The 19,113-nt window shown below is 37.7% G+C and overlaps 1 protein-coding gene across 1 annotated transcript; it reads right to left on the bottom strand.

The window, feature by feature from the left end:
* Positions 1–5,956: 5,956 nt before the first annotated feature.
* On the bottom strand, positions 5,957–13,122 carry LOC126825136 (RNA polymerase-associated protein RTF1 homolog). The gene is made up of 2 exons (XM_050554638.1): positions 12,970–13,122; positions 5,957–10,301 (listed from the first exon to the last, which is right to left on the bottom strand). The coding sequence occupies exon 2, from the start codon at positions 10,293–10,295 to the stop codon at positions 8,256–8,258; it is 2,040 nt and encodes a 679-aa protein (XP_050410595.1). The 5' UTR covers positions 10,296–10,301; positions 12,970–13,122; the 3' UTR covers positions 5,957–8,255.
* Positions 13,123–19,113: the final 5,991 nt, after the last annotated feature.

Below are 19,113 nucleotides of genomic sequence, written 5' to 3'. Positions count from 1 at the left end.
ATTGTCATCGTAATTAACCGAGTGATAGATTTTGTATGATGTTTTCTTTCTTTATATGTATATAGGTGATTAATATTCCCTAAACTTTGCTCATTTTTGGGGGATCACGGTGGCTAGGTGGTTAAGACGCTGGCTCGCTAGCCTGGAGGTCGGGTGTACGATCCCTGCATTGGCCGAGAAACTTCATCTAGATTTTCCGACGTGGTTTCCCATTGTCAGTGGTGCAGAACGGAGGGCCTGACAAGGACAGCTGTATAGTCTTTCAGATGCGACAAAAAACCGAGGACCCGTGTTTACATTGGCGTGCACGTAAAAGATTCCTTGGCAGTTGGAATTCGAAATAAGAGTAGGATATAGTGCCTCTGCCCTGGAGCACAGAGCAAAAATATCTCAACAGCAGCTTTTCAGAAACGAAAACACGGATGCTTGACCTAATTGTATAAGATTTCGTTGGGTGATCTGATAATCTATTGCTGTTCCTTTAGAGGTCTATACAGTGCTTGACCCACGTGATGTACATGCTGTACTTGATAACGAAAGGTAAATTTTACCTACACAGTATTTTTATAAAATAAAGTCTGGTATTATCCAGACACCGCATAATACAGTTTGGGACACCAGTTTCCTTTTCCAGATGAAGAGAGAGAGAGAAATGGGGTTTAACGTCCACTCGACACAAACTAGGTCATTTCGGGACTTACATATGGTTTAATTTTATTTCAATATTTCGCTTGCGCGTAGGGGTCTTTAGCAGTGGGAGGAAACCGGAGGACCCGGAGAAAACCCACGAGATTGGACAGGCGACCCTACTCCTTGTCACGTACAACCGGGGATTCGAAACCACGCCAGTTGACTCAATGACAGGCCTTATGATACAGCGCGCACAGGCTAACCATTCGGCCATCCAACCCCCCTTCCAGATGAAGACTGACGGGTTTAAGTTGTTTGAAAATATATCAAGTATATTGGGTTAGTTGCTCGGTCCTAAGGTTGAGGCTTTTAAGGGCTTTTAACACAAAATGAAGCATTTTTTTCCTCCAAAATATAAACAAGATTGGCTCTTTAATAAATAAGATGGATTATTGTCAATGTTTTATTTTCTATTTTATCAACACAACGATTATGAATAATTATAACGATTATAATAACTAGCATAGTGAATAATGATGAAAGGATAAAATATAGCTATTGTAACAATATCTTGATCTTCCCTTTTGGTCCACTGATGTTAGGTAACAGGTTATTGGATACAGAGAGAGAGATTGAGAAATGGGGTTCAACGTCCACGCGACACAAACTAGGTCATTTTGGGACTAACACATAGTTCAATTTTATTTCAATAATTCGCTTGCGCGTAGGGGTCTTTAGCAGTGGGTGGAAACAAGAGGACCCCAAGAAAACCCACGAGGTTGGACAGGCGACCCAACTCCTTGTCACGTACATCCGGGGAATCGAAACCACGCCAGTTGACTCAATGACAGATCGTATGATACAGCACTCACATGCTAACCCTACGGCCATTCAACCCCCCCTATTGGATACAATGTCCTACTTTGCTTCATGCAGTGTCCTATGAGTGAATTTTGCAACTGCCAAAGGTTCTTTTACGCGTACACGTGAATCTATTTTTCGTTTTCTGTCAGGCTCCTTCCTTTATTTGCTTGAATGTGGAATTACGATGGAAATGGTTATAAAACTGTAAGCATGTTTTTTTTGTCTACTACAAAGTTAGATAACTCCAGTCGACCAACAGGAAGACCAAGATCTTGTAACAGATCTCATTTACTATATGTACAAATATTTAGCTTTACACCATCTTTCCATTTAGCATGATTCGATTCTGAGTTGTGCATAAACAGCAGGATTAATTTTATTTATTCTATTCTATTAATGGAAAGACAGTCTAACAGCCAATGCAGTCTATAATTTACTCAAAATAACAAAGAACAAATAGTACACATAGACGACACAGTGAATGTTGTTAGCTACCTATACCCACTACAAGACAACACACCTGTTAAAGCCCGGTAACATTAAAGTTGCAATTTCATATTTTTAAGGTATATTTTTAAAATGTATTAAAATAAAGCCTTAAAATAGATGGTATCTATAAACAGTCCTGCCTTGTTAAAGAATAATCCTATTAATCCTATAATTCACTATTGCCAGTTGAGAAATTGGCAAAAATATCATTTTCCTCTTCAAATTCAAACGTTTGAAGACAGCTACTCCATGGTAGAGAATAGAAAACAAGGGAGGTAATTGGGAGGTAATTGTGTTATTTCCGGTGTAAATGAGTTTTAAGTGTGAGAATGACACTTATGATCGTATAATAGTGAGTTGACAACTTATTGAGCAAAAGACATAGAAATAGCTATGTTTCGACTTTCTTAGAAAATATGAAATTGTAACTTTAAAGCCTACGCTGTTCAGTAACAAAATAATTTTTCATTAGCTATCAATGAGCTGGTTACTAGCTTTGATGTTTGAATTAGAAATTAACAGGGCTCCCTCCTTGAAATGAAATGAAATGGGGTTTAACGTCCTACTGTTTTGCTCCGAACTGGGCTAATGAAGACGGGCATACGCCATACAGTGTGCTATGAGGGTAATTTTGCCCGGACAGCGGCACTACGGCCTACTCTTATATCGAATTCCAACTGTCAAGGGATTTTTTACGTGCACGCCAATGTGTACACGGGACCTCGGTTTTTCGTCTCATCCGAATGACTAGACAGCTGTCCTTGTCAGGCCCTCCGTCCTGCATCACTGACAAGGGGGAACCACGCCGGAAAATCTGGATGAACTTTCTCGGCCAATGCAGGGATCGAACACCCGACCTCCAGGCTAGCGAGCCAGCGCCTTACCCACTTAGCCACCGTGATCCCCATCCCTCCTTGAAAATAAAGACGTACATTACAATGACAGGGTTGCTCTCAAACAATTGATATTCAAATATAACACTCCCAATTGTGCTGAACATCAAAATTTTAAAGATGGGTTCCCGCGTACAAACTCGGTGATTTAATGGTATATATGGACTAAAAACATATTCAAACTAATTAATTTGTCATAATTATGCTTCAAATCCTTCTCAAATGTAATTGCGAAGGAATATCCTGCTATAAAAATTCGATTGGATATCTCTACTTTCCATATATACCAAAATTACCATACTTTTATTGGAAATAACCACCCAATAAATACTTTTCTGGAACCCATCTTTAACATTTTAGAATTACAATATTTGACATTCAGCAATTATTTATAAAATATATATACCAAGAAACTTCTTTTCAATTAGCATTTTAACTAGGTTTTCATAATCATAACTAAAGTCCTATTTAAGTGATTTTGAGTTTCTCAATTTCAACAATTTATGAGAACTTGCTAATATTAAAGTTAATATCCTTCAATGACATTTAGAAGTAGAGATATTATTCATAATGAGACACCTTGATAGATTTACTACTTATTGGTTGATTACATGCAACATTTTAATACTCTTACAGGTATCTTTATCAAGCAATACTCTTACAAATATTGAGAATTGCATGGAATAAACCAAGAAATAATAAATCCATGAAGCTGTGTTATTATGAATAATATTAAGGTGGCTTATCAACATTTTAGAGATTTTGAAACCATTGCATACTACAAGTTGAATCTCTAAGAGAGAGAGAGAGAGAGAGAGAGAGAGGGGGGGAGGGTTAATGTCCACTCACACAAACTAGGTCATTTCAGGACTAACATATGGTTCAATTTTATTTCAATAATTCGCTTGTGCGTAGGAGTCTTTAGCAGTGGGAAGAAACAAGAGGACCAAGAGAAAACCCACGAGGTTAGACAGGCGATCCTACTCCTTGTAACATACAACTGGGGAATCGAAACCACGCCAGTTGACTCAATGACAGACCTTATGATACAGCGCACACACGCTAACCATTCGGTCATCCAACCTCCCACAATATTGTGAAAATTGAATCTCTGAAAAACCAGTCTAAAAACGGTTTAATTCTGTTGAGTTTACACAACTGTCTATATTGGACTGGATAATAGCGCCTAACAGGCAGCTGTGTGTAATTGTGCTCTTTAGAATTTGATCATTCTGTGTGTTTGAAGTATAGGTTTCTGATATAGTCCTTTTCCATCCAGGGGCCTGTTTCTCGAAATTTTAACGAAAGATAAAATCCAATTGTAGTAGATACTTCAATTTTGATTGGCTAAGCACTAAAATCAATCTAATATTATCCAATCAAATTACTAAAATTTGGATTTTATCTTAGTTAAAATTTCATGAAACAGGCCCCTGAGCTGTAAGATTAACTTAAAAACATTTATTTCAAAAATGTTTTTGAACTGTTTTGTTGTTAATGCGATGAGAAACACTCATGTGTAATGAAGCGCTATATAAATTAAATAATAATAATAATAACATTTGTCTATATTGTTACAAAATGCTTTGAAATTAGGACATTGTCAGTGGAAGTACAAGTAAGAGAGATCTACAATAGTATTAAATATTTACAAATCATAATAATGACTAAATCTATACAACTATACACATTGTTATTAAGTACAAACACTCTACATACTGATCACAATCGGATTAAAATACAGATCTATATTTCGTTTTTGTTTTTTATACTTTCGATGGCCTACACTACATGAAGATCTGACTGGTTGTACTGGAAGGGGTCAGGGGGTCGTACAAGCAGCTTTTGACCCTATAACGTCAGACATTTGATTAACTAATCAGCATTGATGTTACTCATGGATTACCCACAGATCCATGCAAAACACGCCTAAAGCTCGTCATAACGACCGTTTCATTGGCTAATCCTTCACACCATTCAGAACACATCAATGATAACAACTGTTTCAGATCCCAGTGTAGTAAAGACAAGTAAAACGAAATTTTGAACTATAAAAACGAAACGAAATAGGATCTCTGTTTTAAATCAGATTGTACTGATCACAGAAGTTAGACTTTATTTATTTTTATACAACGGTCTAACAAGATCTGTACTAAGATGAAATAAAATGGGGTTTAAAGTCCTACTTTTTCGGTTCCATTCTGGCTAAAAAAAAAGAGAGAGAGAGTTTAACGTACACTCAACACAAACTAGGTCATTTCGGTACTAACACATGATTCAATTTTATTTCAATAATTGGATGCGCGTAGTGGTCTGTAGCTGTGGGGGGGCAACTGGGGGACCCGGAGAAAAACCCTGAGTTTGACAGTTAACCTTTCGCCTTGTCACATACAGAAAAGGAATTGAAACCGTGCCAGTTGATTCAATGACAGACATTGTGATTTAACGTGCACCCTAGAAACCATTCATGCCTCCACCCTCAATTATGGGCCCTAAATTAGAACAGCTTTACAAATCATTACTCAAATCTAACTAGGAAGCAGTGCTCTGAATTAAACGCCTAGCTACGTTATATTCAGAGTTTTCATATCATCAATGACAACTGGTTCGATGGAAAAAAGCATAGCATACGTTTTACATAAACTATTATTAGTTTCTTGATATTTCATCTAATAAATTTACAAATAACAGTCAAGTAAACATAGTGAACAATAAAAATGTATACCCTTGTTTTTGCATGAGGAACTTTGTCACCATCTTCTTCTTGGTGCGATGCTCTTTAGCCATTTTCGTTCCTTGGCCAATTGCGCATCGATTGACAGACGTCAATTTTGGATATGACATCATAAATCCAAGATGGCTGTGTTGACGTCCTGCTTTATTCCTGGCAATCTGTTTCACAGAGTATTATGAAAGTCTTCTAATATCTCTGTAAACGCTGACTGCCTTTAACCCATGACGTCATATTATGCAGCGTCAATCATTGGCTCAATGGCACGTGCATTGTTTACATAAGACGTTACTGATTCGATCATTTTAATACCCATTTACACTAAAATAGGAAATAGTTTTTACCTACAAATACTTCAAACGTCTTTATTTATTTTTCAAATACATAAAAAACAATATTTTAGAATTTAATTTGTTGGAGGAAAAAAATTAATATTTGTGGCTCATTAAGTCGCATCGATGTCATCCTTATCAGTCATTGCCGCGGCCTAGCGAATACTCACTGCTAATCAGTGTGTATTCCTGGTTCATATCTATGATCATACTTGTTTATAAAGCTCATAAAAACAAAAATGGACAATGAACAATGAACAGATACACCATGAATGAATAAAACGCAGTATTAATAATTACAAATGATATGAATAAATAATTCTGTATCAGAAAATACGCCTTTTCCCATTTTGTATGAAATAAAAAGAAAATACAGACATTTTTTTTTGGTGGGATTAAAAATGGGAATTGTTACCCTCTGTAACTGTGGTATAAACAATAATCTAATATACATGTATTGTCTCCCTTTAACCTTATCAAATAAAACACTATTTATAGATAACAATTACTATGGTTTATTTCACTGCCAACAAGATTTCACAAGGCGTTATCAAGCATATATCAACACAAAATCTTAAAAAACTTATACGACTATCTATAAATTCTATCATATTTTACTGTAAGGCCAGTTTTTTACGTACACGATCTACCGGTTATATGGAGCCAGCCCCCTTATACTTGCATTAGACCGAACACACCCGAAAGCCGTGTTCATGGAATACTGGCCTGATGGTGGTTTACTGCTTCAGCGGTTATGATACATCATTACATTGTGTCTAAGCAAAACACTACAATATCTCTGGCCTTTAAACTTATTTGTTCTTATTTCAAATCTAAAAAGTCTACTTTTACTTTTATACAAACCTTTTTCTGTTTTGATACTTGTCTGTTACAATACACCAAGTAAAAATACAGTACAACTTTAGTTCAAACAAAACAAACACATACAGTCTAAATAATTTAGCTTACAATGGTTAAAAAAAAAGTTTCTTGTAAATATCAGTGAATACCACTGCTCCAGCTAATTAATATTACATTACAATTTCTTTTCTTTTGTCTTTTACATTTAAGGCTGTGTTAGTGCCTGGTTAACAATGTCTATATACTATCTGAAGCTATAGTGTTATGTGATCGTCGTGATTACCAAGTCTCTCAATTGCTACTATTTGTGTATACAACTGCTCCATCTAATTAATATTTGATTACTGTTTGTTTTATTTTGTTTTGACTTTTACAATAAATATCACCATTAGAAACAATACTGATATCCGATATCTATCAGATTGATAAAGGTTAAGTTCCAAATGTAACCCTGTGTTGGTGCCTGAATAACCCTGTCTATTTACTTTCGAAAGTTATGATGGATAGGTGATAGTCGTGATTATCAAGTGCAAGTCACTGATACCACTGTAGATATTTATTAGAGGGAGAGCTATGGTTGAAGTTGTTACAAAAAGCTCTGAATTTAGTGGACCTAGTCATCAGAAGTCGTGTAATTGGTTTATTCTTCTCCATGATACAATATCAAATACGATATGCAATGTACATGTCATGTCGTAATCACAAATGCAACAAAATGGGGTTCTTCCTCTCGTCCACACAACACGTCAGTCAATTTGAAACTAATTATACAGTTAAATATCTTTCTTGGGAGGAGAATTTTTAACAGGCAGTGGAATTTCTGCCTTCTCTTCATTGGAACGCTTGTTCAATACCACCACTGCAGCCAAAACACAATATAATTCAAGTTCTAACAACACTGTATCTAGATTCAGTCTCTGATACCGGGGATTCAGGGTATTATTTACATTGAATATTCTCACACAGATAAAATTAATTTAACATCCTTCATGAATTTGTTCTGATGATGTTATATAAGAAAAGTCATTCTTGACAATGATTAAATCTGATGTACCGTAAATAAAATATCGTCTAATTGTAACATGTGTTCACTGCCAGCAAATGGGTTCTAGCTGTAGGAATTCAGGTTATGTAAATAAAACATTGTCTAATTGTACAAGGGCTGCACACTCCCAGCGATTGATCGAGTTCAAGGTGTAGGAATTTAGGTCACGTAATAAAACATTGTCTAATCGTACAAGGGCTACATCAGGGGTACACACTCTCAGCGATTGAGTGCTGTAGGAAAATAGGTCATATAAATAAAACATTGTGGTAGGAATTTTGGTTACATTTTGAATGTTTAAATTTTCGGAGGTATCGTACCGTATAAAAAAAAGATCGTCTAATCGTACCAGGGGTACACTCTCGTCACATGAGTTCAAGCTGCAGGAATTTAAGTCACGTTTTGTCTTTTTAAATTAAACCCCGTCGCTTTTTGTAGTCTTCTAGGTTTAGAGAGCGTCTCGGTGTCACATCGCGCACAGGTTGTGAAACACGACTCGTCATCACCATCGACGGGTTACTAGCTGGTACGTCAAGATCTATTTTAATTTCAAAGTCATGAACAGCGAAAACATCCTCCACTTCCTTCTTATCACTTGATTTACCCGAAGTGGACTGAATCCGTGAATCTGACATCAAATCATCTAAGGGAGGTAATTCCCCTAACACCGGCTTACTTTTATCAACTGACGATACTATTTTCTTTCTAGCCTCTAGTATTTTCACTGCCTCTGGTTTTTCAGCATTAGCCTTGGTGACAAGTGTCGGTCGACACTGACGCCTAGTGAAGGGATCGGCCGAGGCTATTTTAGCCTCCGCAACTTCAACTTTGAAAGCCTTTTCGGCTTCAATGATGTTGTTGAGACGATTTCTCTGATTAATGAAACTGATGGAGTTAATCGTGCTCGTTCGTTTACGATCAAGTTTTGTGGCTCTGTCTTCCAACTCTTCCAGTTCCTGACTGGTTGCGTTAACGACGGTCTGATTTCCGCTGATTTCAGCCTGCTCCTTCTGTTTCATCAGCTGTGTTTTCTTGATGGCATAGTTATGAGGGTTCTTTCTGAAACGTTGTTTTTCAGCGACCATGGTTTTGATATCTTCATCTTTAAATTGGAAATTAAGGGCTGTTTTCATGTCTGATAGCTTTTTATCAATTTCCTCGACAGTCGGTAATTGAGCGCCACATAACATCACAGCTTCTTTCCATTTCTGAAACTCTGTGTCCGTAAAATCTTGATTGGAAACGAATTCAAGTCGATAAACACGCTCAGCAGCTCCATGTCGCAATTTTAAACCCTTGTTTGTCCTCGTTGAGCCAAGTTGATAAATTTTAGCAGTTTCTACAACATCTAATATTTCAGCAACACGATAAATGGCCCTACCCTCATGGTTTCCTATACCAATTCTAACAAAAGCTCCAAGCACCGTTTTCTTAAAGAATGGCATGTGACACCATTTCTCCATTTTGTGTCTGGACAATCTAATCTTCGCTAAATCTTCCTTACAAGAAATAGGAACTGCCTTTTTTGACCTGTATTCTTCGTCTTCCGATTCCGAATGATATGACGATCTGCTGGAAGCGTCTGAATCTGAATCATCTTGAACTCGCTGATTTTCCTTCTCTTCTCTCTTCTTGTCGACCTCATCATCATTATCATCATCGTCATCATCATCATCATCGTCACTGTAAATATCACTGGCCTTAAGTGGTTTCTTTTGTTTTTCCTTTGCTTTTTCCTCTTTGTGCTTTTTTTCCTCGCGTTGGGCTCGTAGAGTCTCGAGCGCGGAAATCTTTTTACTGTCTTTTTTACTCTCGAGATCTTTTCGTCTCTCCTTACTTCTGTCACTCACAGATTTTAACTGGTAAGACTCGGATGATTTTGATTTCTTATTTTTTTCCTTCTTCTTAGCTTTCTTCAACTTTTTCTCGATTTCAAATCGTGTTTTCAGCACGGATCTTCGCTCCATTCGATTAAATAACTCTTGTTCTCTTTCCTTTTCCGTCATCTGTTCCAACATTTTTTTGTCCTCTTCATCTCCAATCAAGTTTTCATCGTAGCCATCAACAAATTTCTCGTCTTCCGATCCCGAATCTGACTCCGAGGCCGATCCGCTTCCAGAATCGGACACTTCCCCTTCCTCTGGTTCTGAAGCACTCTTATGACTACCGCCCTCGCTATCGGAAGAACTGATCGTAGTGGATCTTCGCGATTTTTTAACTTGTTTGGGTTTCTTCTTTTTGGGACTCTTTCCATTCATCGTCCAGTCCTCATCACTACAAGATGTCCCTGAATCACTGTCCGCATCAGGTTTTGGGGCGTCTTGCGATTCTGAGCTTGGTCGCTTTCTTTTAGCCAAGGCTCTTAGGCCTTCATCTAAATCCGACCCACTGTCACTATCTTCTGACGAATCAGAATCAATCATTGGAGCACTCTTTTTCCTCTTAGACATTTTGACCTGAAAAGACATAAACCAGGGATTAATTAAGTTTGCTAGTGGGGATCACGGTGGCTAAGAGGGTAAGACGTTGGCTTGTTAGCCTGGAGGTCGGGTGTTCGATCCCTGCATTGGCCGAGAAAGTTCATCCAGATTTTCCCACATGGTTTCCCCATGTCAGTGATGCAAGACGGGGGTCTGACAAGGACCGCTGTCTAGTCGTTCAGATAAAACGAAAAACCGAGGTCCCGTGTACACATTGGCATGCAAGTAAAAGATCCCTTGACATTTGGAATTAGATATAAAAGTAAGTCATAGTGCTGCTGTCTGGGCAAAAGTTCACTCATAGCACACTGTATGGCGTTGCCCGTCTACATTAGCCCAGTTTGGAGCAGAACAATTGGACGTTAAACCCCATTTCATTTCATTTCAAGTTTGCTAGTGTACAGTGAGAGAGAAAGGGGTTTAATGTTCACTTGACACATACTAGGTCATTTCAGGACTAACATACGTTTCAGTTTTTATTTCAATAATTCGCTTGCACATAGGGGTTTTTAACAGTGGGGGCAAACCAGAGAAATATTGATGATTAGTGGATTTTTATAAGATCTGAACGTCTTTATTAATTTGATTTACATAAGGTGTTAACTTAGTGTAATTTGATTACTTTTTTTCTTTAGTAACATCAAGTCTGGAGAGAGAGAGAGAGAGAGAGATGGGGTTTAACATCCACTCGACACAAACTAGGTCATTTCGGGACTAACACATGGTTTGATTTTATTTCAATAATTTGCTTGCACGTAGGGGTCTTTAGCGGTGGGAGGAAATATTAGGACCTGAAGAAAACCCACGAGGTTGGACAGGCGACCCTACTCCTTGTCACGTACAACTGGGGGATTCAAAACCACGCCAGTTGACTTAATGACAGACTTTATGATACAGCACGCACATGCTAACCATTCGGCCATCCAACCTCTCATCAAGTCTGGAAATAATAATTTTAAATGAACAAGTTGTACCTGACAAGTATCTGAGCACTAAGATTTCTAAGGTTTAGCAAAGGTTAGTGGCTTTGGAGAGTTTTCACATGCAGGGTTTCTAAACTGTTCAAATAGGTTGATATATTCCATTATTCTGATTAATAAGGGAGTAATGCTACATGGTTAAATTTTGAGACTAATAGATGGTGATTTCTATCATTTTTCGTCTCATTCACGTAAGATCGACAACCTAGCAAGCACATGGAAATCTGGCTTAAAAAATTCAAAAGGATCTTTATTCGGTCCATGCCAGAATTTGAATTTGATCAAAAGCTTGGATTAGGGTACCAGGTTTTAAAGAAGTCCACTAGTGGAATCTACTAGGTCTGGGTGATAACACACCAAACAAAGAATACATTTAAATTTATAGGACAGACAGACAGACAAAAATTGTTTAGAAGAACTATAGGCTTAATGTAAACTTTTGCTACAGGTTGTTTTATGCTATGTTTATTCCTCCGACATTGTATCTCAATTTGCTATTCTTATAACGAATTAGTACAAGTCATTTTTTCTGATCTTCGTCATGGAAAGTTTGCAAGTCATTTTTCTAATCTTTGTCATGGACTGTTTTCAAGTCATTTTTTTCTGATCTTCGTCATGGAAAGTTGGCAAGTCATTTTTCTAATCTTCGTCACAGACTGTTTTCAGATCATTTTTTCTGATCTTTGTCATGGAAAGTTGGCAAGTCATTTTTCTAATCTTCGTCATGGGCTGTTTTCAAGTCATTTTTTCTGATCTTTGTTATGGAAAGTTGGCAAGTCATTTTTCTAATCTTCGTCATGGACTGTTTTCAAGTCATTTTTTTTGATCTGCGTCATGGACCGTTTACAAGTTATTTTTCTGATCTTTGCCATGGAAAGGTTACAAGTCAAGAAATTTTCTTTGTTCAAGGACTAGTTTTATATTCATGACAGGAGGCTTAGAGTTAGGGTTAGCAATTTCAGTTACGAAAAACAAGATGACAAAAGTCAGAGAAAACAGTAGAGTCCCAAAAATGACTGATATGCCTGCATTAAATCTTCCACATCTACTCGGATGAATAGCAATTTGGCAAGTGAATCCAATGTCGAACGAATATCCACCATGTACAAATTAAACAGATATAAATATGAAATCTCTCTCTATAAGTAATATAGTCACTTCAAAAATTAGAAGAGAAGTGGTAATGCGAAATTGGATCTAAAATAATCTAAGAATTTTGGTCTGGGATACATGTTTTACTTTGTAGTCTGTCACAGGACAAGATGGAAGAAAATGTACGAATACAATTTCAAACATTAGAACATAAATAAGAAAAAGTAGTCAGACATCCGATATAATAGTATCGTCCATCCATGGCATTATCGTATTATTATTATTCAACAACATTGAACATCAAAACTCCTTTTATCTCAGAATATTCTATCCATTTTATGTCCATTTGTTTTTGTCTGTAGATGTTTATGGCTTGGGAAGTTGAAATATGAAAAAATGTTAATGTGAAAAGTGTACATAGAATGTAGAGTAAGCTATGTTATGTTGGAGATAGGCCATTTTTTCCAAGTGTGGCAATGTTGACTAATGCTGTTGGGAAGATGGGAGATTAGTTTCCATTAATTTAGTTTTGGGGGTAATTTTTCATTTAGTTAGGAACTAAAGATTTTCACCTTTCGCTTTAACTAGCGCCTGCCACAGAAATAGGGCAAAATTGATCAAATTTTGATGAATTTTACGATTTAAATGAAGTCTCTTTCAACCCCATTTCATTTCCGGCTACTTTGTAGCTTCTGTTATCAAGCCACTTCAGTAAACGGAAATCGTTATTACTGTTAAAGAGACTTGGAAACTGAGTCTATAAGTCTGTTTATTACTCTGTTAAAAGAGTTTTTAAAGGGAGTTAATTTTAATGCGGAGTTAGCACACAGTTAAATAATAAAAAAAAATGACAGTTTTCAGTATATTTTGCAGTTAGTAGGTAATATTCTACTTCAAAGTTCTTTCCCTTTATGCATGCTACTATCCTAAACTAATACTTCAATTTTTGATATGAATTGAGTGCACTTTATTTTAAAAGATAAAACAAAAGTAGTGTATTTCGTTTATCGATCGCTTCGACGCACGGTTCGCAATTCTTATAGCATCTCCACAATAAGAAGACAGAATGCGTTTAATATATTGAAAGATCGCCTAATAGGAAGTATTCCGATTCCCTCTGGCCCAGTTTTTTGCACCGAAATGATTTGTAACAATCCAGTAGACAAATTAGAAAATTACCTAACATATTACAGGTAGCTCTTCCATAATGTAGGCTTGGCCTATGTTTAAAAACTTTAAAAGGTGAAAAAAAGATACAAAATAAAGGTAACATTATGGAGAATAGATAAAGTAATTACCAGCTGTTAGAAATACATATTTTTTTTTATTCCTTATTATATATTATTGTACCCCAAAATGGAAATGTCTTGATTCATGCGCTAGGAAATGAAAAAATGTTAAATAGACCAAATACAAAAAATGGAGGGTAAATATACATGTAACAGAGGCGGATTCAATGGGGGGCGCGAGGGGCGCCTCCCCCCCCCCCTAATTTTCGACAGTGCCCTTTTTTACTGCTGAAAGTGCCTTTTCTCAGACTCAAATATGTCCGTTCCCAACCCGTTGTAGGGATCCCAAATGACTCAAACCATCGACTCAAACACACCAGTCTGGGAAATAGCTCTTGGAATGGCTACAGATGCAAGGAAATGACGGATAATTTTCTTGGGGACCCCCCCACCCCCTCAGCGGCGTGCCCCGTCTCCGCGGTCAATGCCTTCATTTTGCAGCGCCCCCCTTTTCAAAATTCCTAGATCCGCCCCTGTGTAACAATCTTACTTTCTCAATGCAATACAGCGGTACCGGTGTAGTACCGAAAGGCCCACTCATCACTTTCATCATAAAATAGTTTTACGTTAATTAAGTTCGGTTTAATCGGGGTGTTCCCACTTAGCCGACAGGCTTTGCCGCTAATCCAGAGTTAATCCTAGAACAATGGTGTTATAAACTATAGTCCATATCTTTTTTAAGACTAAAACTGTATTGATTTTAACAAATTTAACTTTTATTAAATAACAGTGGTAAGAACATCATTCTTGGTGTTTACAGTAGCTGGACAAGTTTTTGTTGAACATTTCCAATCAAAGGATTAACAGCCTGCCGGCTAACTGGGAACACACCGTTTAATCTTTCAAGGTACTTAGTGGGAGGTCTATAATTCGTCATCATTAACCAAGTAGGCCTATTGTTTTTAGTCACATCGCATTTTATATGCTTGATAAAAAATATTAGTGGAAATGTCGCTCAGTAATAAACACTAACAGTATTTCATCCACAGAACTGTGGAATATATTTGCTAAATGGGGGTGTTTATCTGCTAAATATTGTTTTTCTAGTCTAGCCCCCCTTGTCAGTGGTGCAGGGCAGAGGGCCTGACAATGACAACTGTCTAGTCGTTCGGAGGGGACGAAAAACCGAGGTCCGGTGTTTACATTGCAAGCACGTAAAAGATCCCTTGGCAGTTGGAACGCGATATAAGAGTAGGCATATAGTGCCGCTGCGTGGGCAAAATGTTCCTCATAGCACACTGCTGTATGGCGAATGCCCGTCTTCATTCGCCCAACAGTAGGATGTAGGCCTAAACCCCATTTCATTTTATTTTATGAAATGAAATGGGGTTTAACATCCTACCTTTCTGCTCCTAGACTGGGCTAACGAAGACGGGCATACGCCATACAGTGTGCTATGAGGGAAATGTTGCCTACTCTTATATCGAATTCCAACTGCCAAGGGATCTTTTAAGTGCACGCCAATATGTACACGGGACCTCGGTTTTTCGTCCCATCCGAACGACTAGACAGCTGTCCTTGTCAGGCCCTCCGTCCTGCATCACTGACAAGGGGAAACTACGCTGGATAAACTTTCTCGGCCAATGCAGGGATCGAACACCCGACCTCCAGGCTAGCGAGCCAGCGTACTTAGCCACGTGAGAGAGAGAGAGAGAGAGAGAGAGAGAGAGAGAAATGGGGTTTAACGTCCACTCGACACAAACCAGGTCATTTCGGGACTAACATATGGTTTTAATTTTATTTCAATAATGCGCTTGCGCGTAGGGGTCTTTAGCAGTGGGAGGAAACCGGAGGACCCGGAGAAAACCCACGAGGTTGGACAGGCGACCTTACTCCTTGTCACGTACAACCGGGAATTCGACCATTATAGAGACTAACGTCGCTGAATAATAAACAGTAATTGCATTCCATAGACTTAAATTGTGACCTGTGTATGGTAAATAGAGGATGTTTATCGACTAGATAGTGTTTTTATGAAATTGTTCTAGATACTAGTAATCACGTGATGTTTACACATGTACTCCCGCATTGTGACGTAACCTGAACTATTGCAAAGATCATTAAACGGAACTCCATTATCGTATTATGTAATTTAACACATATATGCGTTCACATATTGGCATTTTAATCCAATATAAAAAAAATCAAATATTAAAATAATCTGCAAGGAAGCAAATGCAAATATGCAATATATAAAATTCGAAATATTTGAAGATGAAAAGAAAGAATTTATGAAGTTATCCCCCCTGTCGAGATAGGGTCACTTAAAGAATGGACGGATCGTCATGAAGCTACATTTTAATTCAAATTAATTCAACAAAATAAATAAATGAAAAACATTAATGCAAAACGAAATAGATGTTTTAAGTTTTTTTTTAGGAAACGAAAAAATTGACTTTGCACCTTACTAAACAGCTATAACATTTTAAAAATTATATAAAATTGTATGGTGTAAAAACAATCTGCAGAATTAGTGAGGTCGAATCAGCATGTTGCAAGGTAAATTAATCATTTATGAGTTTCCACATTCCAGAGGTAACACTGATAATTGCTATGATTCATGTAACTAGATCTTTTTTTATTTGTCGTTTATTTTGACCGGTTGGGTGGCTGAGCGGTCTAATGCGTGCGTTTTATATCACGGTCATGGTCTGTCATAGAGTCAGGTATCATTTGTGGTTTCGATCTCTGCGAAAGACACTTTTAAATAAAATGTAGCCCAACATGATCTAATAATTTGTGTTGAGTGGACGATATTAATATCCTCCCCACACACACACACACACATACACACACACACACCCCCCTCTCTCTCTCTCTCTCTCTCTCTCTCTCTCCCTGAGTGTCATCGACTTCCACAGACAAAAACCGATAGCCCTTGAGTGGAGGTTACTCCCTTTCCCCACACTTCTAAAGACTCTCTCTCTCTCTGAGAATTTACGGAAAATGCCAGGTGCCCCGATTGACGCACAATCAGGAATCCCCGGTCTCTTCTAAAACTATCACGACGGAGTGCACTCGGACTTTGGGATTAGACTGACATGATGGAGAATGAAACTGAACTGAAAAAAACCCTCCAAAAACTAACTATTAGTACAGTGTCAAGACATATTTGAGGCTTAAAATGTCACGTAACATATTATACTATAATGTAATATACACACCAGCTTGCGGGGTAGATAAATAAAAATCATCTATTGTTCTCAAATGTATTTTGGTTTTGTTCTCAGATTAAATTTAACTTATGATTATATTGCTAAATATATTTAGACGTCACGGGGAATATAATAAGTGGTTTTGTGGCGAATCATACGGTTTGAAAACCATAACCCACAGTATGTGGGTTTTATTGGGCATACCAATTACATTTGTGACATACTGGTTACAAGATATGCCGACCGTAAAAAATTTGGTAATATTTAGTCTGAAATATCTTCCCCTTTTATATTCTTTTGTTATTTTGGGAGCCGCTGTGGTTCAGCGAGTAAGACACTGTCGATGAGGTCTCGGGTTTGATACCGGCGTTTGCCAAGAAACTTCCATCCGCGGCAATTTTTAGAGCGGTTTCCACTTGTCAATGGTGCAAGTCGGAGGACCTGACAAGAACAGATGTCCAGTTGTGCGGATGGGACGACAAACTGCAGTCCCGTGTACAAATTAGCGTTCATGTAAAAGCAGCCTTGGCAGTTGGAATTCGATATACGAGTATAGACCGCAGTGCCGCTATTCGGGCAAATCCCTCCAATGCATGTAAAATGTGATAAACACACATAATACATGATATTATTTTATATGCTACGACAACAGTGTACGACAATAGTGAAAACAACCCTATGTAAATGTTTTGTCATGACAAATATAATTTATATAGCTATTTTGAGGCCTATATTTGATATCCGGGTATTTGAATGAAATCTGAACTCCCTTATTTATCTTTAGGATACTCAGGGGCGGATCCGGGGGGGGGGGCTACTGCATAAAAAATGTTAAGTAACACTTTTTATGAGAAAAGTATTATGGTCATGTACTTTATTCTTTACCGTCCGATTGTGGGATGGGATGGTCATTTAAAGCGCGAAATATGTGATATCACAATTAATGCTTTCAAGGCCAGGGGGAGAGAACCCAGCCGACCTCCCAAAAGATACATTGTCTAAATTTCCTGGATCCACCTCCTGATAGTCTGCGTTAATATTATTTATTTTGGGCTGTAATAGTCCAATCTGATTAAAATACAGATCTATATTTCGTTTCGTTTTTTTATACTTTCGATGGCCTACACTACATGAAGATCTGACAAGTTATAGCGATAGGTCACGTCAGGGGTCAAAAGACCGACTTATGACCCTATGACGTCAGACATTTGATTAACTAATCAGCATTGATGTTACTAGTGGATTACCCACAGTTCCGTGACAAACACGCCTAAAGCTCGCCGTAACCGACCGTTTCATTGGCTTATCCCTGACACCATTCAGAACACAAGTTAAATAACAACTCTTCCATATCCAAGTGTAGTAAAGACAAGTAAAACGAAATTTTGAACTATAAAAACGAAACGAAATAGGAACTGTGTTTTAACCAGATTGGTAATAGTCATATTATGATATATAGCACAAGGGATAGGTATTGGCATTAAATAATATGTTTTAACGTACCACTACACTACACCAATCGGCCAACGAGGGAAATTTGAGCGTTTCCGCTTACTATTCCAACTGACATTGGTTCATTTAACGTCCGCTTCCATCGAAGTGATGTCGCAGATAAAGCCCATGTGCACACGGGTGGACCTCATACTGAACTTAGACTGTCTGTCTACAGTTATAGCCCCGAATGGGAACAGACACTAAGCTAGTTGACCGACATTTTAAGTCCCAAATCGACGCTTTTAGTCGAAAACAGTAAGTATACTTCGAGAATTTTGTTAAAGTAGTTATTCTGTTTCCATTAATTAAAATTGAAAAAGTTTATTTAGTCTTTGCGTGTATTGCAAATGTGAAACGGAGTAGAACCACACATTACAAAACAGTAAACTCATTTTTGGATATGGTGGCCATTTAGGGCAGAGATCTATTCTCGAAGTATGAAGGACATGTAGATGATCTCTGTCTGTAGAATGAGGTGGACCTTTGCTATTTTGTATCATCATAATTATTAAATGTTTTCCTATAACTCCCAGTCCTCCACCACTGACAAGGAAAACCCAGACTAGAAAATACAGAGGATCTTTATCGGCCAGACCTGGGATCGAAACCGGTTCACCCTACTCACCGTGGTTGCTCCAGGAGAATGGGACCATGCGGATGTAAAATAAAATGTTCGGTTTATGTGTGCAGACGTCTAGCACGCGCCTTGTACAAATGGATCCAGCAAACTCGCACAGTTTCTCAGCATTAAGCTCAGTTAGCCTACATGTATAACCGG

Source organism: Patella vulgata, chromosome 6, assembly GCF_932274485.2.
Source record: "Patella vulgata chromosome 6, xgPatVulg1.2, whole genome shotgun sequence".
Classification (NCBI taxonomy): Eukaryota; Metazoa; Mollusca; class Gastropoda; family Patellidae; genus Patella; species Patella vulgata.
The sequence above is the reverse complement of the archived record's forward strand: the minus strand, read 5'-3'. Positions and strand labels throughout refer to the sequence as shown.